General features: G+C 46.6%; 1 protein-coding gene across 4 annotated transcripts in view; it reads right to left on the bottom strand.

The window, feature by feature from the left end:
* Window positions 1-23,671, bottom strand: part of LOC119961788 (E3 ubiquitin-protein ligase HECW2-like) — a 514,237-nt gene that overhangs the window by 246,790 nt on the left and 243,776 nt on the right. For all 4 annotated transcript variants that reach the window (XM_038789112.1, XM_038789113.1, XM_038789110.1 and 1 more), the window contains exons 3-4: window positions 20,440-20,547; window positions 2,890-2,984 (exon numbers count right to left, since the gene is read on the bottom strand). In XM_038789112.1, coding sequence (XP_038645040.1) covers window positions 2,890-2,984; window positions 20,440-20,547 — 203 coding nt within the window. The remainder of the gene's footprint in view (window positions 1-2,889; window positions 2,985-20,439; window positions 20,548-23,671) is intronic.

The following is a 23,671-nucleotide window of genomic DNA, read 5'->3' as shown; positions in this document are numbered from 1 at the left end:
GCAGCATAATCAAGGATCCCTCCCACCCGGCTTACTCACTTTTCCAACTTCTTCCATCGGGCAGGAGATTCAGAAGTCTGAGAACACGGACGAACAGACTCAAAAACAGCTTCTTCCCCACTGTCACCAGACTCCTAAATGACCCTCTTATGGACTGACCTCATTAACACTACACCCGTGTCTGCTTCATCCGATGCCAATGCATATGTAGTACATTGTATATATTGTGTTGCCCTATTATGTATTCTCATGTATTTTCTTGAATTCTGTTTAATTCCCTTTTCTTCCCATGTACTGAATGATCTGTTGAGCTGCTTGCAGAAAAATACTTTTCACTGTACCTCGGTACACGTGACAATAAACAAATCCAATCCAATCCAAGTCTGTTCTCACCACACTCCTCCACCATACCCATCCCATTTCCTACTTGACTCTACCATGCCGCTGACTCCATCCACACTGCACCCCTACTCACTCATCTTTGCCGGTTCCGAGCCTTCATGCAAGCTGCCATTCTCCTGCTACCCTCCTTTGTGCCGCAGAGTTCAATAAGAAAAAAATGCTGACCTCAGACACAACTGCACAAAGCTGAATGTTGCACACCATCTTTAAACAAATGTGAGCCATGTTCCACGGGATTCTGGTGCTTTCAAAAGGGAGCTGGATAATGATCTGAGAAGGAAGTGTAAAATGAAGGCAAATGGGAAACATGCAAACGAGAGATAGTAGAGGGCCAAAGGGACACTGGAGGTTAACTGTGTAGGAATAGGAAGACAAGCCATTGCAAGTGATCGATTGGTTAAGATTAGACAGATAGGAATGGAAGGAATGCAGCCCCTCCCAGATGGATGAGAGAAGAGGCGTTGGAGGAGGATGGTGCGGGCATTTGTGATCTTGATAAGAGCCTTAGTGCAGTATGACAAGGAGAGTAATATGTTTGGAGGGAGACAGACATGGAGTTACAATAAAAAATGTGAAGGGATTTGGGAGGTGACAGCACATTCAAGGACTTTGGCGGTGAATGGCTAAACCAGCTGGCCACCATATCCATTCAAGTCAGCAGGGTAGCATGGTGGTTAGCATAAATGCTTCACAGCTCCAGGGTCCCAGGTTCGATTCCCGGCTGGGTCACTGTCTGTGTGGAGTCTGCACGTCCTCCCCCTGTGTGCGTGGGTTTCCTCCGGGTGCTCCGGTTTCCTCCCACAGTCCAAAGATGTGCAGGTTAGGTGGATTGGCCATGCTGAATTGCCCGTAGTGTCCTAATAAAAGTAAGGTTAAGGGGGGGTTGGTGGGTTACGGGTATAGGGTGGATACGTGGGTTTGGGTAGGGTGATCATGGCTCGGCACAACATTGAGGGCCGAAGGGCCTGTTCTGTGCTGTACTGTTCTATGTTCTATGTTCTAAATCTGTGTCCTTTGGGCTAAAGGGAGTGGAGGTGATGGCTGTACCAAGGAAAAAGCCAGGTTGAGAGGAAGTAACGGTTTTATTCCAGACCAGGGACTCAAATTTGGAGATGAGGATGTGGTTGAACAAATCAGTAACAGCAAAATTGGAGGTCCAAAGGCTGCATTAATGGGATTCTGAAAGTGCGTTGAAAGTGAATTTGGGGATTGTCTTTTTCCAGGGACAGATACAGAAAGAAGTAGGATTGGGGCAATGAAGGGACGTGTGGGTGGCCAGTGATACAAGGACGTGATCAGAGATGGTCTGATTTATAATTGATACCTTGGGACTAGCAAGACCACAGGATGACAATGTCAAAGGACTGGCCATGGGTATGAATTGGTGAGAGATTTAGGCAGGATAAGAAGACAATGAACTCAGAGGGAGAGAACATGATGAGTGAAGATCTTGAAGGCCTGGAGGAGATTACAGATAGGAAGGGATAAGGCCATGAAAGGATTTGAAAACAAGGATACAGATTTTAAAACAGGCATTCTGTCAGACCAGGATTCATTGCAGGTCAACATGTACATGAGTGATGGTGAATACGAGTTAGAATATGGGCAGCAGAGTGAAATTGAATGAAATGAAAATCGCTTATTGTCACAAGTAGGCTTCAAATGAAGTTACTGTGAAAAGCCCCCAGTCGCCACATTCCAGCGCCTGTTCGGGGAGGCTGGTACGGGAATTGAACCGTGCTGCTGGCCTGCCTTGGTCTGCTTTAAAAGCCAGTTATTTAGCCCAGTGTGCTAAACCAGCTCCAGAGTTTTTTGAGCATATGTTCATGTTGAATAGTCAGCCAGGAGAGCACTCAAATCGTCAAATCTTGAGACAACAAAGGGTTTCTGCAGAAGATGACTGAAGCAAGGTGGAGGAAGCAGACAGTGAAGGCATGGCAATGCGGTCAGAATCTCACACCGAGGTCAAATGTAAGAAAAAGTCTGTGAACACCCTGATTCAGCCTCTTTGTCAGGAAGAAGGATGTGAGTTGGTAGGTCGGGGATGAACATATCAAACAAGCTGTCCAACAACTTTGAGACAGTGGAGGGGGCAAGAGGGGTGCTGGTGAGGTAGAACTGGGAGGTAACTGGGAGATATACGCATGCAAGTGGAAACTGATGTTTCATTTTCAGGTGATGCTGCCAAGGGATACATTACTGACCAACCTACACATTACAAATTGTGCGTCCCTTCCAAATCCTCCAACTTGCTTTCCTCTCGCAATCTCTGAACAACTGTTTCCACTTATTCATGGCCATTTCCTTGACTTTGAACTGAGGTCCTGGAGAATATTCATATTAGACACAAAACGTTAACTTTGGCTCTCTCTCCACAGGTGCTGCCAGGCTGGCTGAGTATTTCCAGCACGTGCTGTTTATATTTCATATTTCCAGCATCCGCAGAATTTTGCTTTTATATTAGCATGCAGTAAATATTCCACTTACCATCGCAGCTGGATTTTTTACTGTAATACATGGAGTTGTGGCTCGTAGTGCTCCACTTACACCGTGATAGTACTTGAAACAGATTTTTGTTTCAGCTGAGGAGCAAAGAGAGAAAAATATACCTGAGTTTTACAAGGTGACTATAAAAAATGTTTCTAGAATCTGTGTTGTAAGTTTTGGTACCAGTGCTCAATATATGATGACATAGTTTAAACAAAGTAACAAACTTAAAGGCATCCAATACTAAAACTGAAACATATTTAACAGGTGGTTGGAGCTCCTTATCACTGCTACTGTATATTGACCAGATCCAGTTTTCCTTTGAGCTGGGTGCAGCTCTTGTAGTCTGACCACATTTTGTTTCAGGATATCAATGAGGGTATTCATTTCTGATCTTCAGGGTACTTTACACCACTTGGCTTGTATTTTCAGAAAGATAGATAGCCTCTCTGTTGTCACAAAAATAGCAGCGGAGGCCAGACCTGGAGCTTGCACCCCCAATATGGCCCCTGCTACTTTGCAGGGGGCGGGGGGAAGGGGAAGTCGGGAGGCAGGTTATAAATTGCACATCAGTGGTTCACAGAGCTGCTACAAGTTCACAGTTTGATTGACAGTTCCAAGTGGGTACAAACACTTTGAAGTGGGACTATGAATTCCAATGTTTGATTTTATAAGGGGTTGAAAGAGGTTAAATGTAGTGAATGGGTTATCAGCAAGAATGAGCGAAATTGTTAATAGACACTTAAGAACTTTATTTAATCTCAGCATGGGTGTTGAGGTCAGCCCATGGTGGGTTTGGAGTGAATTGGCATGGTTAGCTGAAAGGATGATAGGTGGGGGATTGATTGGCATAAGTTGGTATTACGGTGACATCGGGACCATAAATAGCCTTGGGAGATGCTCCTAGTTTTGGCATGGAGGGTATGAGGAGCAATGGGAGTTGTGCAAAGGGGCATAAGTTGGCATGGGAGTAAATGGAGGAGCATAGATTGGCATGGAGGGCATATAGGCCACGGAGAGTGGGTGGGTTCATGAAGTGGCATGGGTTGGCATGAACTGAGCATGGGGATAGTGTGCTGGAAGACTGCCTTTTGTGTTACTATTTATTTACCCCAATTGTTTCAATAGTTTGCTCAGCCTGCCTCCACACCTGGCAACCTCCACAGTTTCCGGGATCTCCCACCTTGACTCCCATAAACCCAACGCCACAGAATGAAAACTGGAAGTTCTGGAGCACTTTTTCCTATATCAGATTTGTGGAGCTGGGAATTGCAGCAGCTCTACGCTCCCCAACCAGGAGTGAAAACTCAGGCCTATGTCTCAGGCCTCAACCACCGGAAGCGCATGACAGCAGTTCAGATGTAGAGCACAGTTTATATAGTCATAAGTTTAAAGGATCTTAATTTCATGTGCAGCCTATATTCAGCTTTTAAATATGTGCCACCAGGAGTACTCCAGCTGAGAACAGTTAGAAAATGTCTCCAATTAACCATGCAACAAATGGCCCTCTTGCTGCATAATCCTATGAAGCAGCTGACGATTAAATAATTTTTAAAATAATGATAAAGTTATGCTTTTATTTTTGTTTGAATATTGTAAATAATCACACTATTCTGACAAAAGATCACAAACGGAATATTAATAGTCCTTTTTAATTTCAGATGCTGCTGGACCTGCTGTACATTTTCAGCAATCTCAGTTTTTCTTTTTATTACCCAATTTTCTGTAGATTTTCTGACTTGACAACATTGAACAATATTTTTGCAGGTGTCACGGATATATATGTCTGCTTCTCAATTTACCCATTCAGATTTTATAAAGATTCAACAGTAATTCTTATACTGTATTGGAAGAAAAGGGGCCTGACTTCACATGAAAGCAGAGCGCACTCTGATATTAATCAAGTGACACCAAGGTTCTGTTACGATCCAATCAAACTAGATTTTTACTGGGGGAAAAAATGTACAGTAACCTTGATAGTCATCGGATACACATGCAATGTCGGAAAAAACATACAGGTAAACAATGAACTGTAATTGTTTATTTATCAAATTAAGTTTAGACCATTTTCTGAATGCTGAATACTCAAGCCACTTCCCCAGATCCTACTTCTGAATGATAGCAGACGATCGTCCATGCTTAGTTCATACCCACCACTTCCTGCCAGAATTTTACTACCTCGATTTTATCCCATGTTCAGGTGGGAACAGCATGGCAGTACGATAAAATTCAGCGTGTGCTACTTCCTACCCATTATTGTCGTCACTCCACAGACTGCAATTTTGATTTTGGCCTTTGGATGTGGGATCCTTTTGGTATAATGTACACCGAGGTCACATGACATCAATTGGATGCAGATGCAACCTTCAGCTACAATTTCCCTGTGCCTGCCTAGGCTCCATGTCCTGGCCACCCTCCCCCCCGGATCTTCCTCGTCAGATGAGGCCTGCCATTCCTCCTCCTCCAACATGATCGATCCTCTGCGATGTTATGGAGGAGGCAGCAGGCCGCCAGGATGCGGGCGACCCTCTCAGCATTACACTGGAGGGCCGCTCCAGAATGGTCCAGGCACCTGCACCACAGCTTCAGGAGGCCGAAGCACCACTCGATCACGCTCCTGCTTGCTGTATGGGCGTCGTTGTAGCGGGTCTCCGCGTCGGTCTGTGGCCTCCGGATAGGTGTCATGATCCAAGAGCGCTGTGGATAAACCCTGCCGCCCAGGAGCCAACCCCTCAGCCGGAGGGGGCGTCTCGAATATGTCATGAATCGTCAAGTGTGCCAGAATGAAGGCGTCATGCACACTGCCTGGGTATTGGGCGTAGACGTGTATGATGCGCATCTGATAGTCACGTATCAGCTGCACGTTCATCAAGTGGAACCCTTTTCAGTTTGTGTAGAGCGGCCTGTCATCTGCAGGTGCTCGTAGGGGTATATGCATCCTGTCGATCATCCCCTGGTCCAGGGGCATCTTGTCGATGGCAGCGAACCCCAGGGCATCCTGGTGGATTCGGTCCACATTGAAATGGATGTATTGAGCCGCCTGAGCATAGAGCCTCTGTTGTGGCACGGATGCACCTGTGCACTGAGGTCTGTGCGATCCTGGACAGGTCCCCACTCCGCACCTGGAAGGATCCCACAGCGTAAAGGTTCAGGACGACTGACATCATGACGGCCACTGGGAGCGGGTGTCCTCCCCTATACCCCCATGGTGCCAGCTGTGCCATCATCTGGCAGATAAGTCGCACTATCTCCCTGCTCAGCCAGAGTCTTCGACGCACGCACAGTCCAGCAGGTCCTCGAATGGCAGGCGCTGCCGGTACACGAGGCCTCATGAGGCACCTCCTTGGCACCTCCTCCTCGGCCTGTTGGGCGACCAGCTCTCCATCCTGGGCGGATGTCTCATGTTCCTCTGCAGCACGCTCCGCTGATGCATGATCCACTGATACAACTTCCTCCTCCTCGAACTGCTCCAGCTCGTGCAGCCACATGGCAACCCTCAGGGCTGCAGCGACTAGCAGGAACGCCACCATTGCTGGTTGTATTCCAATATCCATTGTCTGCAGAGGAAGAAAGGTCAACATGTAACATGGTGCATATCCCTGTGCCCATCAAGGTTGAACGGGCTACATGGTGGCCCGGTTGGCACTGCGGGCTCATGTCCACCCCCCCTCCACACTTCTGACCCCGTCGGTGGCCAGCACCATGAGGACCTCTGACCCTGGCGCGTCCCTGAAGCCAGGGGTACCGTCGGGTGTTTCACAATTTTGCCGTCAGCCAACGGAGAATCCCGCTCTACGTTCTCCGGCCGGAGGAAAATTGTAATCGATTTATGATCCCCGTGGAATGCAAATGGGGGTGCAATTCTGTGTCCCCTGCCATGCAAATGTATGCATGTCGAGGAATATGGGAGATTCCTGCTATTGTGCTGCCGTTTAGAGATCCCCCAGGATCTCCTAAATAGGGAGACACCCCAGGAACCCCTGTAATAGAGGGATCCCCTGTAACAGGGCGACACTCCCCCCCCCCAGGGACCCCTGGAATAGGAAAAGGCTCCCATGGACCCTTGCAATAGGAAGACACCCCCCTCAGGACCCCTGTAATAGGGAGAGTCTGCCCAGAACACCTGCAATAGGACCCACCCCCAGAACCCTTGTAATGGGGAGAGCCCCCTCAGGACACCTGCAATAGGGAACCCCCCCACAACCCCCCCCCCCCCCCCCCCCCCCCCCCCACGGGGACCCCAGCAATAGGGAGACCCCCCAGGGACTCCTGTAATGGAGAGACCCCTCTCAGACACAACTGCAATAGAGAACCCCCCCCCTCCATACCCCTGTAATCACACACAGAGTGATTGCAATACACTCAGTGTTTGGAATGCACTTATCTTTTTTGATGTGGTCAATGTTTCTAAATATTGAGGTTTCACCACTTAGAGTTACTGATCCATGAAGGGAAATGAATGAATCAAGGTTGCAGCTGGAATGTGGAAGCTGTCACTCGGCCGTCCCCCATCATCCCTAACCTGAACTATCTCTCTGTAGCTGCCTGTTGGCTCAAATTGTGAGTAACAGACTGATGGTATTCTTCTCATATTTACAGAATATACCCATGAGTGATGCAATTGGCTCACCCCCTTCACAAATGATACCACTTCGAACTCCACCGGCAACCTCTACTAGAAAACTATGAATAGCATCAAGCCAATGGATCTGAGGGGGCTATTCGCAGGATACAGCTGTTCTCCTTCGAGGAATGGACACATGGAGCTCCCAAGTAAGTGTTCCAGCTATAGTTTCTTTCACCGCCCCTGTCTGCACTGTTCCCTAGCTTCCACACAGAGGACTCTTTTATTGTCTTCTCAGTGAAAGCCCTAAGTAACGTTGGGAATGGTGAGGGAACTGGAGGTATTCATTGGCGGGGAGGGAGGGGGAGGGGGGGGTGGGGGCGGCAGGGAAGGTGCGGAGGTGGATCCGTGGAGGGTTAGGCATCTGGGAGAGAGGGAGTTTTCCTTCTTCTCCCATGTGCTTCGGGTATACTCCCAAATAGACTTTTTCATAGTGGAGAAATCGATATTCCCAGGGATTGTGGAAGCGGAATATCCGGTGATAGTGGTATCGGACCAGGCGCCACATTATGTGGACGTGAGGTGAGAAACAGGTTGATCCCTGTGGACCCCGTAGAGGTTAGATTCGGCACTCCTGCAGACAAGAAATTTCGCGAGAAGGTAGCCTCGGCCATAACGAACTATGTGGAGTTTAATCAGAACTGGGAAGTTTTCCTTCCACATTCTGGGAAGCACTGAGGTGTGGCCAGAAGAGAGGTAATATCATATAAGGCCGATAGGGATACGGTTGGGAGAGTGGAAAGACAGAAGTTGTTTGGTGCTATCTTGGAAGTCGATCAGCGATATTCAGCAGCCCAGACAAAATAGCTGTTAACGGAGAAAAAGAGGTTGCCGGTGGAGTTCGAACCGGTATCATTTGTGAAGGGGATGAGCCAATTGCATCACTCATGGGTGTATTCTGTAAACATGAGAAGACCACCTGTCTGTTACTCACAATTTGAGCCAACAGGCAGCCACAGAGAGATAGTTCAGGTTAGGGACAATGGTGGAAGGCTGTTGACGGCTCCAGATAAAATCAATAGAGCATTTGAGACATTTTATAGAATGTGTCCTGAGACAGTTTGGATTTGGGCTATTTATCCCCTGGGTAGATTGTTGTATACCGCCCCATGGTGAGTGTAACAATGAAAGCACTGAGCCCGGATACTTCCGGCTGCATAGGGGCACGTAACAGTGTTAAGGAATGGGTTAAGAAACACAACGGCGTCAACAGGCCCCCAGGAGCAGCAATTCCAAGCCCCTCAGTAGGCCAGGACAGCAATGGAGCGACCCACGCTGCTCCAGCTGCCGATACCGCCATCAAATGGGCGCCGCGGGTCTGTGCATGCGCGCTGCGACCGATGCCAATACGTGTATACGCAATGCGGCCGGCGCATATGCACACATGCGCGGTGGCTTCCTTCTCCGCACCGGCCCTGACGCGACATGGCGTAGGGCGACAGGGGCCGGCGCAGAGTAAAAGAGGCCCCCAGCCCGAGAGGCTGGCCCGCCAATCGGTGGACCCCGATCGCGGGCCAGGCCACAGCGGAGGTCCCCCCCCCAGACCAGGCCGCCCCCGGAATAATGGACGCCGAGGTCCCACCGGGTAAGAAGACACGTGGAAGCCACTGGCGGGACTCAGATTTATTTTTGCAGCCACTCGGCCCATCCCGGGCGGAGAATTTCCGGAGAATCGGCGGACCGGTGTCGGGGCGGCGTCATGCGATTCGCGGCCGGCCCAGCGATTCTCCGGCCCGGCGTGAGCTGAGAGAATCCCGCCCCTTATGTCTCATTTATGTTACGTATCCAATAATTGACACTGATATGTAAAGAGGCTTCAGAGGTGGCCTTTGGGCATGTGATGTGATGGTAGAGTTTTGTACAGAGTGTGACCCAAATTCAATTTGTGCATCACGACCCACGCATGGCCAAATGAAGGTGAAAAATATGGAAAATAAAAGTGTTTGTGAAAAGGAGCAGAACACTTGACTCTGGGTTGCAGGGTAGCATGGTGGTTAGCATAAATGCTTCACAGCTCCAGGGTCCCAGGTTCGATTCCCAGCTGGGTCACTGTCTGTGTGGAGTCTGCACGTCCTCCCCCTGTGTGCGTGGGTTTCCTCCGGGTGCTCCGGTTTCCTCCCACAGTCCAAAGATGTGCGGGTTAGGTGGATTGGCCATGCTAAATTGCCCGTAGTGTCCTAATTAAAGTAAGGTTAAGGGGGGGGGTTGTTGGGTTACGGGTATAGGGTGGATACGTGGGTTTGAGTAGGGTGATCATGGCTCGGCACAACATTGAGGGCCGAAGGGCCTGTTCTGTGCTGTACTGTTCTATGTTCTATGTTCTATGTTCTTTATACAACAGCAGCCAAATGGCTAACAAACAGGGGTGCCTGTTGTCCCCTTTGCTATTCGCATTAGCTACTGAACCCCTGGCCATCGCACTTAGGTTGTAAAAGAATGGTATGGCATTGAAAAGGGGGTTGAGAGCATAGGGTGTCCCTTCATGCAGACTATGTGTTGCAATATGTTTCGGCCCCATATTCATGTATGGGGAGTATAATGGGGTTGTTAAGAAGTTTGTATCATTCTCAGGATACAAACTTAACATGGCTAAGAGTGAGGTCTTCCCAGTGAATTCCCTGGGTAGGGATACAGACTTGGGAACCTTGCCATTCAAGCTGGCCATAACAAATTTCAGGTATCTTGGTATTCAGGTGGCTCATGTGTGATGCACAAATTGAATTTGGCCAGCTTGGTGGAGGAGGTGAGAGGGGACCTGAAAAGGTGGGATGTTCTCCCAATTTCCTTGGCAGGTACAGTGCATAAAAATAAACACTCGCCAGGGGTTCCTGTTCATGTTTCAGTCTCTCCCAATTTTCCTCCTTAAAGCTTTCTTTGTGAGAGTGGATAAGTTAATTTCGGCATTTGTGTGGGCAGGCAAGATACCTAGGATCCAGAGAGCCTCCCTTGCAGAGGGGACGGCGTTCCGTGAGGCTGGTGTTGCTCAATCTACTATATTATGTTCTTATGTTCTTATTATTACTGGGAGAGCAGCACGGTGGCGCAGTGGATAAGCCCTGCTGCCTCACGGCGCTGAGGTCCCAGGTTCGATCCCGGCTCTGGGTCACTGTCCGTGCGGAGTTTGTACATTCTCCCCGTGTTTGCATGGTTTTCGCTCCCACAACCCAAAGATGTGCAGGGTAGGTGGATTGACCATGCTAAATTACCCCTTAATTGGAAAAAATGAATTGGCTACTCTAAATTTATTTTAAAAAACAAATTTAAAAAAATAATATTATTACTGGGTGCCGGACGTAGAAAGGTGCGGCAGTGATGGGGGGAGAAAGGTGTCGGTGCTCCTGGAGGGGAAGGCGACCAATGTCCTGGCCTTCGCCTCTCTGATTGCCCAGCAATGTATACTACTTGGATGGAGGTCGGTGGTGCCACCGAGGGCTACGGCGTGATTGGGGGATGCGGCAGAGTTTTCCCTTGAGGGTCAGAGGAGGGATTTGAATCGAGATGGAGGCTGTTTATCCCTGTTTTCAAAGATTTGTTTGTTGCCAGCAATTAATAGGGGGGAGGGGATGGTGGGGGATGGGACGCTGTTTTGGAGGTTAAATTAGTTAATTTATAAAGGTATAACATGACAAACTGTCTGTAATATGGTTACTCGTGTTTTTGGTATGATTTTGGAAACTTTTGTATTGTTTGGAATAAAATATATATATTTTTTAAGTTCCTGGTCAGTAGTGACTTCCAGGATGTTGGTTGCGGGGGATTCAGCAATGATAATGCTATTGATTGTCAAGGAGAGATGCTGAGATTCTCTTTATTTGGAGATGGTTATTGCCTGGAACTTTAGTGGCACAAGATAGTCCCTTATCAAGTCTGAATGTTGTCCATGACTGACTACATGTGCACAAGGATTTCTCCAGTATCTCAGGAGTTGGAAATAATACTGAGCACTGTGCAATCATCAGCAAATGTTACCACTTCTGACCTTATGACGAAGGGAAGGTCATTGATGAAGCACCTGAAGAAGCTTGGAACAAGGACACTACCGTGAGGAACTCCTGCAAGGGAGGAAGGCACCAAGCTATTAAATATGAAACATTTAGCTCCTGACGGCCATGCTATAAAAGGAATAACATAAACTTATACAACGTAAGCTCCAATTTTGCTCAAGGTATTACATCATCAACTTGCTACAGACCTATTTTGCATAATTATTACAGGATACTGTATGGTCTGTACACATTTGAAAATTTCTATTGTTAACTACTAGACAGAAGTACCAGAGAATGCAGGTGGCATTGCATGAAAAGTTACATTTTCTCGGCAGCTTGAAGCGAGGTTGTCAAAATTGCTGAGTGATCTATGGCAGGCATTTTCAAAGTTGGGGGCGCGACCCGTGGGTGGGTCGCGGGCGGGTGTTGGAAGGGTCGCGGAGCCGTCCATTGCAGCACTCCCGATTGCACAAATTCACGCCCAGCAGCTGGCCTTTAACAATGCCGGCTGCGAGTGGCCTTCAAAAAGACCGCGACCATATATATTAAAAAAAAGTGGTTGCACTGCGCAAGCGTGCCTGCTCATCGGTGCGCATGCGCAGTTTTGTGCAAGCGCACCAATGAGCGGGCACGCATGCACAGTGCAACCACATTTTTAAAATATGGTCGCAGTCTTTTTGAAGGCCGCTCACAGCCGGCATTGTTAAATGCCGACTGCAAAAAGTTTGGGGGGGAATGATGTGATTGGTTGAATTCTGAACTTTGATGCTAATTAAGTGGAAGTCTCTTACTCCAAGAATGGTCTGGATCTGGGTGTTGCATTTAAGATTGGGAAAGACAGTCTCGCTGACAGAGCCTTATTTCCGCATGATCTGTGCCACAATTGTGCTGTGGAGCTTAACTTTGGACAGATGGAGACTCCATAGTTTCCAACACCGGAAGGCTTCACCTTCATTGGAACTGTTGGGTGAAGGTGAGCCTACAACCACAGGGCACAGCAGACAACCACAGGCAGTGGTACAGGCAGCAACCGAGGACGCTATGGACAAAATTTCAGGGGCAAGGGTTAGGGCAAGGGCGAGGCTTTAACCAAGGCTACAGAAATGAAAACTTCCACCAAGGTCAGGGCTTCAAACAGAACTGGAGCCGTCAACAGCAGGCACAACTTCAACAGTTCTGGAGTGAGTACAGGAATCAGTATAACAAAGACTAGGATGTGCAGTGAGTGATCCAACGATGGTTTCACCGCAGCTGTAAATTCAACCAAGAGATGTCAACTTGTTTAATCTTGATTTTTAAACATTCCAAAACAAAGTGCCTGCAGGTTGTGTTTGGAGCTTTATCAATTAATTGATTTGTCAGTGTTTTTATTTTTTTGCATTTTAATTGTAATGTTTAGGTGAAATGTGGTGAACCTCCAATTTCTATACATTAAATTTCTAGTTTCTACATTTTTTTCCTGCAAAATTTTATCAAATAAACTCCGCCCCCTGAACTTGTAAAAAAAAGACGGCTGCTGCGGCTGTTGCCGCCGGATTTGCGTAATCGGAGACTCAGAAGATTAAAAAAAAAACTTCTGTGTAATCTTCCTGCCTGAAGGGATGCAGAGAGCAGGTCACGCCCCCTGAACATTGACATCACGTGCCTTGTGCGTGATTGCGATTCCTCCATTTTGTCAGCAGCAAACAAGGCAAGAGAAAATGGTGGATCGCCAAGGTCAGCCGGCGTGAGTCACAAGGGCCGGCCGGCCGGCCGGCGTGGGTCGCAATGGTCAGCTGGCATGGGTCGTGAAGGTCAGCCAGTGTGAGTCGCGAAGGTCGGTGGCCTGGGTTGCGAAGGTCGGCCGGCATGGGTCGAGAAGGTCGGCCGGCGTGGGTCGAGGTCGGCCGGTGTGGGTCGAGGTCGGCCGGTGTGGGTCGAGGTCGGCCGGTGTGGGTCGAGGTCGGCCGGTGTGGGTCGCCGGTTGGTAAAAATGGGTCCCGGAAAAAAAGTTTGAAAAACACTGGTCTATAGCAAAGTACCTTCCTGGAGAACAGCATCCCAGTTTTAATTTTGAATGCATCATTGTTTAAAAACCTCCTAAAGCTCCTTTCATTCATTTCATTTTCTGCAACAAGTAAAGCAGAAACACTGCAATAACTCAAGGAGAAGATCCTCTTATATTATTGAAAAACACTCTGGAAAGGCAAACAGACATAAAGACAGTAGCAAGCAGGGGAGGCAACGGTACATTTTAGTGTCACTGGACTAGTAATCCAGAGTCCCAGTCTGATGCTCTGGGGACACGGGTTCAAATCCCACCACAACAGTTGGTGGAATTTAATATAAATCTGGAAATGGAAGTTAGACTCAGTAACGATGACCATGAAACAATTTCCAATTGTCTGAAAACCCCCATCTGGTTCACCAATGCCGTTTAGAGAAGGAAATCTGCTGTTCATACTTGGGTTTGGTCTACATGTCACTCAAAGCAATGTGGTTGACTCTTAAATGACCTCTGAAGTGACCTAACAAGCTACTCAGTAGTATCAAACTGCTACAGAAAACTCGACAAGGAACAAAACTAGGCCAACCACCTGGCATCGACCTAGGCACCGGTAATTACTTCAGAAAACCCAACCCTGTTGACCTGCAAGGTTCTCCTTAATAACATCTGATAGCTTGGGAGAGCTCTCCCATAGACTAGCCCAGCAAGAGCCTGATATAGTCATAGTCACCAAATCATATTTACAATGTTTTGGATGCCACCATCACCATCCCTGAATATACCTTGTCCCACCAGCAGGACAGATCCAATAGAGGTGACTGTACAGTGGTATGCAGTTGAGAAGAAGTTGCCTTGGGAGTCCTCAACATTGATTCTGGACCCCATGAAGTCTCATGGCACCAGGTCAAACATGGGCATGGAAACCTCCAGCTGATTACCACCTACCATCTTCCCTCAGCTGATCAATCAGTTCTCCTCCATGTTGAACACCAATTAGAAGAAGCAGTAAGGGTTGCAAGGGCACAGAATCCCCTCTTTGTGGGGGCTTCAATGTCCATCACCAAGAATGGCTCAGTGGCACCACTACTGACAAAGCCAGTCGAGTCCTAATGGACATAGATGCTAGACTGGGTCTGCAGTCATTAATGCGGGAAGCAACAAGTCAGAAAAACCTACTTTAACTTGTCTTCAAAAATCTACCTGTCTCAGATGCATCTGTCCATGACAATATCGGTAGGAGTGACCACTGCACAGTCCATGTGGGGACAACGTCCTGACTTCATATTGAGGATATGCTCCATCGTGATGTCTGGTCCTGTCACTGTGCTAAATGGGATAACTTTCAAACAGATCCAGCAACTCAAGGGCATCCACGAGGCATTGTAGGCCATTGGAGTTAACCACAATCAGTAACCTCATGGCCTAGGATATCACCCACTCTACCATTACCATCAATCTGGTGGGTCATCTTGCTTTTAACTAAGTTAAAGCAAAGCCAGGCAAAGATTAATCACCACAGTTCACAACTTAAACATCAGGCTCGCTGTTCGTTTCTTTCTCTCATTGTTAACACTCACAAAAAACATTTAAAAAGTAAAGCACAGAGCATGCATAAGTTAGAACACTCCGGTAACATTGTTTAGTATTGGACCATTTCCTGACTTACCTATTTCAATGGTCGCAATCGAACCAAATGGGAACTATATCCCAAAGGGAGCTCTTTTAGCTGTGTGTTTCCCGGCATTCACAGCGCCAAGTAACACAACACACTCTAACATGGCTCCGGTCAGATAAGGGGCCCCAGCGGAGAACACGCAGCCAAGGCCACACTTAGTTCTGTTTCCTGCACCGAGGAGCCCCACTCGCTGAAACTCCTCAGTGCAGGAAGAGGGAGAAATCGGGACGCCACCTCAATCTCTCGAGCCCCCGATGTAACCCCCAAAAACCCCAAGCCCCAACTGTAAAGGGGTCCCAAGGCCCCCCGCCCACCTACGGAGGGCACCCTCAGGCCTGATCCCTGCCATGCAGAGATTGCCAGCCAGGCACCTTGGCAGTGCCAGGCTGGCACCCGTGTGGCACTGCCAGGGTGCCCAGGTGGCACCAGAAGTGCCAGGGTGCCAACCTGTCCAGAGAGCATGCAGTAGGGGGCCTCTGATCCCATGGGAGACTCCCACAAAACAGGATAAGACTAGCTGCTTCGCTTTAATATGCAAATCTTCCAAAAACTAATCCTATCCACAATAGGCGGGCTTCACATTGCGACGTCTTGTGAGATCATGTTAGATCTGGCGAGGCATGGCTAGCTGGTAAGTCCCGGAAGTGGGGTCTTCTAGCAGTTACCAGCCACGTAGTGCCGTGGCACAATGCTTTTCAGACACAGAATAGCCGGTACATCGCACCCTATGACTTAAGTACCAGTTAAATTTTCAGTATTAAACCACAGTTGCATCACTTTACCTGGCAGATTTTCACATTGGAAATTAGCATTGTAATACAAAATTACCAAGCTTGTTGCATGGATTTGATTAATTTAAGTTCATTACATGTAGCTGACAGTTTATGGGACTTCTAACCTTTTTTACTGGAAAAGCATGTGATAGGTTTAAGTGCATATTAAAGCTAAGTGTATTCACACTACATTTTTTTTGAGGCAAGATATAATTGAAATGCTAATGAGCTAGTCTTTGAAGTCATAGTCTGAAAGATTATAAACAACAAGAAATGTGTCAACCTGGCTCAGCAAACGACAAATACCTTCCATCATTTGCATGGGGAATCCTGGTCCCAGATACTTGGTATAGGTTTTCTAGATGTATTTACATGATTGTAAATAATATAGAGATGCAGACACTGGCATATTCTTTCTATCTACATAAAAATCTGCAAATGAATAATTTAATGAAGTGAAGAAATAAAGCTCGAAGCATGCAGACATTGTCAAGAATCTGATCTGTGTTTACTGACAATCTGAACAAGGTAATATTAGTTTCACAATAAATGAATCGTTCAGATCTAAATCCAACCTTGAGGAGAGTCTGTAAAGTTTGTATTTTATGACTACCTTCACTGCACTATGTGTGGAGGTTGAAAAGCACAAGATTAAGCTTCTCCTCTTGCCAACTGGGCATTGCAGCATATCCAAACAAACTGTGACTTTGACAATTTATAGAGATAGATTTATAGAGAAATACAGCACAGAACAGGCCCTTCGGCCCACGATGTTGCGCCGAACTTTTGTCCTAGGTTAATCATAGAATTTTGGACAATTTGTCATGGCCAATCCACCCAACCTGCACATCTTTGGACTGTGGGAGGAAACCGGAGTACCCGGAGGAAACCCACGCAGTCACGGGGAGGATGTGCAGACTCCACACAGACAGTGACCCAAGTCGAAATCGAACCTGGGACCCTGGAGCTGTGAAGCAATTGTGCTATCCACAATGCTACCGTGCTGCCCTTAAGAAGTTAACCTACACTCCCTTATTCTACCCTAATCCAAGTACCTATCCAATAGCCGCTTGAAGGTCCATAAATTTTCCGACTCAACTACTACCACAGGCAGTGCATTCCATGCCCCCACTACTCTCTGGGTAAAGAACCTACCTCTGACATCCCCTCTATATCTTCCACCATTTATCTTAAATTTATGTCCCCTTGTAATGGTGTGTTCCACCCGGGGAAAAAGTCTCTGACTGTCTACTCTATCTATTCCCCTGATCATCTTATAAACCTCTATCAAGTCGCCCCTCATCCTTCTCCGTTCTAATGAGAAAAGGCCTAGCACCCTCAATCTTTCCTCGTATGACCTACTCTCCATTCCAGGCAACATCCTGGTAAATCTCCTTTGCACCTTTTCCAAAGCTTCCACATCCTTCCTAAAATGAGGTGACCAGAACTGCACACAGTACTCCAAATGTGGCCTGACCAAGGTTTTGTACAGCTGCATCATCACCTCACGGCTCTTAAATTCAATCCCTCTGCTAATGAACGCTAGCACACCATAGGCCTTCTTCACAGCTCTATTCACTTGAGTGGCAACTTTCAGAGAACAATGAACATAGACCCCAAGATCTCTCTGCTCCTCCACATTGCCAAGAACCCTACCATTAACCCTGCATTCCGCATTCAGATTTGTCCTTCCAAAATGGACAACCTCACACTTGTCAGGGTTAAACTCCATCTGCCACTTCTCAGCCCAGCTCTGCATTCTATCTATGTCTCTTTGAAGCCGACAACAGCCCTCCTCACTATCCACAACTCCACCAATCTTCGTATCATCTGCAAATTTACTGACCCACCCTTCAACTCCCTCATCCAAGTCGTTAATGAAAATCACAAACAGCAGAGGACCCAGAACTGATCCCTGCGGTACGCCACTGATAACTGGGCTCCAGGCTGAATATTTGCCATCCACCACAACTCTCTGTCTTCTATCGGTTAGCCAGTTTGTTATCCAACTGGCCAAATTTCCCACTATCCCATGCCTCCTTGCTTTCTGCATAAGCCTACCATGGGGAACCTTATCAAATGCCTTACTAAAATCCATGTACACTACATCCACTGCTTTACCTTCATCCACATGCTTGGTCACCTCCTCAAAGAATTCAATAAGACTTGTAAGGCAAGACCTACTCCTCACAAATCCGTGCTGACTATCCCTAATCAAGCAATGCCTTTCCAGATGCTCAGAAATCCTATCCCTCAGTACCCTTTCCATTACTTTGCCTACCACCGAAGTAAGACTAACTGGCCTGTAATTCCCAGGGTTATCCCTATTTCCTTTTTTGAACAGGGGCACGACATTCGCCACTCTCCAATCCTCTGGTACCACCCCTGTTGACAGCGAGGACGAAAAGATCATTGCCAATGGCTCTGCAATTTCATTTCTTGCTTCCCATAGAATCCTTGGATATATCCCGTCAGGCCCGGGGGACTTGTCTATCCTCAAGTTTTTCAAAACGCGCAACACATCTTCCTTCCTGACATGTATTTCCTCAAGCTTATCAGTCTGCTTCACGCTGTCCTCTCCAACAATATGGCCCCTCTCATTTGTAAATACTGAAGAAAAATACTTGTTCAAGACCTCTCCTATCTCTTCAGACTCAATACACAATCTCCCGCTACTATCCTTAATCGGACCTACTCTCACTCTAGTCATTCTCATATTTCTCACGTATGTGTAAAAGGCCTTGGGGTTTTCCTTGATCCTACCCGCCAAAGATTTTTCATGCCCTCTCTTAGCTCTCCTAATCCCTTTCTTCAGTTCCCTCCTGGCTATCTTGTATCCCTCCAGCGCACTGTCTGAACCTTGTTTCTTCAGCCTAACATAAGTCTCCTTCTTCCTCTTAACAAGACATTCAACCTCTCTTGTCAACCATGGTTCTCTCACTCGACCATCTCTTCCCTGCCTGACAGGGACATACATATCAAAGACACGCAGTACCTGATCCTTGAACAAGTTCCACATTTCACTTGTGTCCTTCCCTGACAGCCTATGTTCCCAACTTCTGCACTTCAATTCTTGTCTGACAGCATTGTATTTACCCTTCCCCCAATTATAAACCTTGCCCTGTTGCTCGCACCTATCCCTCTCCATTACTAAAGTGAAAGTCACAGAATTGTGGTCACTACCTCCAAAATGCTCCCCCACTAACAAATCTATCACCTGCCCTGGTTCATTACCAAGTACTAAATCCAATATGGCCTCCCCTCTGGTCGGACAATCTACATACTGTGTTAGAAAAGCTTCCTGGGCACACTGCACAAACACTACCCCATCCAAACTATTTGATCTAAAGAGTTTCCACTCAATGTTTGGGAAGTTGAAGTCGCCCATGACTACTACCCTGTGACTTCTGCACCTTTCCAGAATCTGTTTCCCAATCTGTTCCCAATCTGTTTTATGGCAAACTGGCAGGAAAACAAACGCTATTAAGAAAACAACAAATTAGTACGTTTATTGATATTCCTCTGATGCAAAGAACAGTGAACTGATTACCCATAAGGGAAATGTAGTGCAGAGGTAAGGGAAACATAGCTATATATGAAAGTTCAGCTTTAGCATAAGACATCAGCATTGTGAAAAGATGCACTGCCAGTTCTGCTTCTCAATCACTTTCTCCTCCTTTAAGTCACGCCTTTAAATTTAGCCTTTAGGTCACATATTCTATATCTCCTTAAGTGACCCAATTTCTGTGAAGTGTCTTGGGATATTATACTACCTTAAAGACACCATAGGCGTGATTTAACAGCAAAAAAGTGTCCCGTTTTGGGCGTACTCAGCTGTACTTACCTTCATTTGCTGCACTGATTAATTCAGCTCTTCAGTACAGGAGGAGATCTGGGTGCCATTTTTAAATGCCACCTGATCTGTCAACACCTGACCACGCCTCCGGAACCGTCCTCGAGACCCTTTCACCCCTACCTCATAAGGGCAGGACGCCCCCAATCCCCGGCATGGGCAACCTGCCGCCCAGACATCCAAGGTGGCACTGCCAGGGTGCACAGGTGGCAGTGACAGGGTATCACACTGCCAGAGCCCGGCACCTGGGGCCTCCACTAGCCTGGAAGAACCCCCGAGGTGCCAGTACGCCTGGTCCATGTCTGTGTGGACTAGTACTAAACGGTGCCAAGGCGAGGTCTCCCAAGCATGGGCGTTCAATCCCAGGCCCTGGGTGACTCCAGCACAGACATATTTAAGTGCGACTAACTGCTAGCTTAAATATGTAAATCTGGATCCCACCCAGTGAGGGCAAGATCCAGATGGCAGTGTGAGATCTCGAGAGATATTCCAAGCGTCACAAATCTCTTGAGAGGTCTCTCGTAAGATTTAACGACCTCGTCGTTTCCCAAATCGGGCACAAGGCCATACGATCACGCCCCACATAAATGCAAGCTATTGTCTTTCACCAATTTGCTTTAGTGCCACAAGATGTGAAATCATTTGTCCTTACCCTCCATAAAGTATGGCCCGGGTTCAATCCGCCACACGATCTGTCCTTTCTGTGTTCCATTTACACCCCGGTTTTTGGAGTCCCAAACATTTCCTGGGGAAATCTCATCTGTAAAAGAGAAAAAAACCAAAAAGTGAATCCAGCAATGTTGACTTTATTTAGTTCTGTTAATGTCATATCAATTATATTATTATGGTTTGTTAATGCCATGTCAATTATATTGTTATGGTGAAAAGAAACAAGTGATAGTTATTAATTGTCTTTGAACACATACAAATAGCTGATAGCTGAGGCAATGGATTGTGCGGGAGGAGAACTGTGAAACTCCACAAGTCAATAAACTCTCTCAATAAAGAAAAGCTCTTTATCTTGGTTTCATCTTCACCAACCAACTTCAATCCTATTAACATTATCCAGAATGCAGGAAAATTCCAGTTAAACTGAATTGTGATTGATAAAATACCTGTCAGGAAATGCTGAAAATTTCAGAGTGACGTGAACTTCTTTTGAGTTAAATACTTTTTACCCCATTTATCAGCTGGGATTTCAATAATTATGCGTGGAAGAATTTCTATTGGTTTTGTGCAGTGTTATGTGATACAACGAATGTCCATAACACATGGGGCACTGTTTTCTGGCCATTCACACCGCGGGAACTGATGGTCGCACCGACAGCGCACCCACTCTCCCCTCCCCCTCACGGGTTTCCCGGCGGCGAGGGATGCATTCAACGGGAAACACTGTGGACAACGGCTTCCACTGAAGCCGGCCAATGGCAGGCCGCCTCCCACCGCCACGAAATACGCAGCGGATTGCTCGGTAAATCCCACCCTAGATAATAGAACATAGAACAGTACAGCACAGAACAGGCCCTTCAGCCCTCGATGTTGTGCCAAGCAATGATCACCCTACTCAAACCCACGTATCCACCCTATACCCGTAACCCAACAACCCCCCCCCCCCCAACCTTACTTTTTAGGACACTACGGGCAATTTAGCATGGCCAATCCACCTAACCCGCACATCTTTGGACTGTGGGAGGAAACCGGAGCACCCGGAGGAAACCCACGCACACATGGGGAGGATGTGCAGACTCCGCACAGACATTGACCCAGCCGGGAATCGAACCTGGGACCCTGGAGCTGTGACGCATTTATGCTAACCACCATGCTACCGTGCTGCCCTAAATGTGATTGACAATGCATAATGATTAAATGGTCACGCTGGTAGTTATTCAAAACACTTTGGCAATGAGGAAGCTGGGCTGAATATGTTACGACTAGGCACACTGGCAACATTTGAATAGAGATAATAATGCAAAGTAGTAGAATTAGAAAAATCATCAATATGGCCAAATTAAATAAAGGAAAGAAATGGAAAATTATTCTGGATATTACAATAGAACGCTGATATTGGGCCAGTCATTCTCTATTAGTAATGGAACTATAATTATATTCAGTTTTCGACCTGCAATTGTTTCTAACTAGAACTCCTCGGTAACTAATCTTGAAAAATTGGCATAGTTACATAACACCTTTGTAGCAGATTCCTAGAGAATGCCAAAAGAATGCCATGGGAAAAGGCAGCCAAAATTCAATGCCCAAACCTTTCACTGCAAAAACAATGATCTTAGCACTGCTACAACCCTCAGCCATTTTCTCTTGGATGTTCTCAATCGCCAAGAACGGTCCTTTGGACGTCCCCTATAGATTAAAGCTGAATTCAATGTAAGTGAACCTTGATAGGGTCATTTATTTGACCAACATCCCAAATAATCACTACTGTCAACGCATCAACAGATCAAAGGTCACCACCCCAATCTATCGAAACAAATGCGCACATGTTATGCTGATGCACCAAAACAGAATTCAGATTTACTTTGTAAATAAATTAGTATTTGTACTGGCACGTGGCTCCTATTCAGAATCTATCTCAGATATAAATGTGTATTAACATCGAGAGAATCACTTCTAAGAAGTGTGCGCTGTAACAACTCTGACTTTCAGTTCAACCTCTCAAACTCACAGCCAGGAACATGTAAAATTAATATCTAATTACTCTGCAATTGCATCCGGCTCTTAAAACACCAAGCACTCACACACTTTATATTGTCACCCTCGGTGATGCTAGGCAAAGGAAGATATTCCCAACCTGTTAAATGTTCAGCACTCAAACACAGAGCCATATACCACTGATCCCTATAGAGAACACAGCAGCAAGATTAATTTAATGCAAATACAAAAGCAAAACTAAAATATTGCAGGTTCAAGAAGTCTGAAATAAAAATAGAAATTGCTTGAAATACTCAAGAAATCAGATAGCATCAGGTAGAAAGAGAAGCAGAATTAACATTTCAGTTTGATGATCTTTCCACAGAAATGGAAAAAGAGCTGACACCAATTTGAAACAAATACAGGGGCAGGGAAAGGAGGGGAGTGAGAAAACAAGAGGAATGTTCTGATGTAGGTTAGCACGCAGGAGATATTAAAAGAGAAAAGGATGATGGCATACGGTTACATTAGATGGTAATGGGACAAGTAAAGAAACCAATGATTGGTCCAGAAGAGGTGTAAATGGGAATAACAAACATTACCAATGGCTGCCAAACAAAACTAAAATGGGGGCAGAGGTTATAGTCTGAAAGCAAAGTTGATGAAGTTTTCCATTTGGGTAAAAGCATGATACAGCAGCAATCCAGTCATCAATGTAGCTGAAAAATGTAGCTGGGAGGGGACCTGAGGACTAGACCAAAGCTGTTCCACATATCACGTGAAAAGGAAGACACTGTTAAGATCCCGTAAGTAACACCCTTTTATTTGGAGGAAACTAATGAGCTTGTTTCCTTCCTCAGAACCTCTCCTAAACATCTTTGTCCAGTAGGCCAATGATCGTGTCAGTACCGTTTCCTGCTCTCAACCTGGAATGGAATGGAGGTTTTCATCAATTTTATTTCCAATTTCACTGGTCCATCTCTTGCACTTTCCATCCTCAAACTTCTCTGTCCTCAATTTCTGGGGATAGTCTATCAACCAATATCCACTCTTGGTCCACTGACACCTACAACTATGCTGACTATACTTCCTCGAACTCTGCCTTTTTTATAAGGATTCTACTTATTCCCATGGGTTCTCTCTCACATATGTTCTGAAAATGCCACCTTCCTTACAACCAAGGATACTGTTTGATGGTGATTGATAGGTCATGGATCTTGCCCATTCAATTTCCCACATTT

This window comes from Scyliorhinus canicula, chromosome 2 (assembly GCF_902713615.1).
Source record: "Scyliorhinus canicula chromosome 2, sScyCan1.1, whole genome shotgun sequence".
Classification (NCBI taxonomy): domain Eukaryota; kingdom Metazoa; phylum Chordata; class Chondrichthyes; order Carcharhiniformes; family Scyliorhinidae; genus Scyliorhinus; species Scyliorhinus canicula.
Note: the sequence above shows the minus strand (reverse complement) of the source record. Positions and strands in the feature narration are given on the sequence as shown.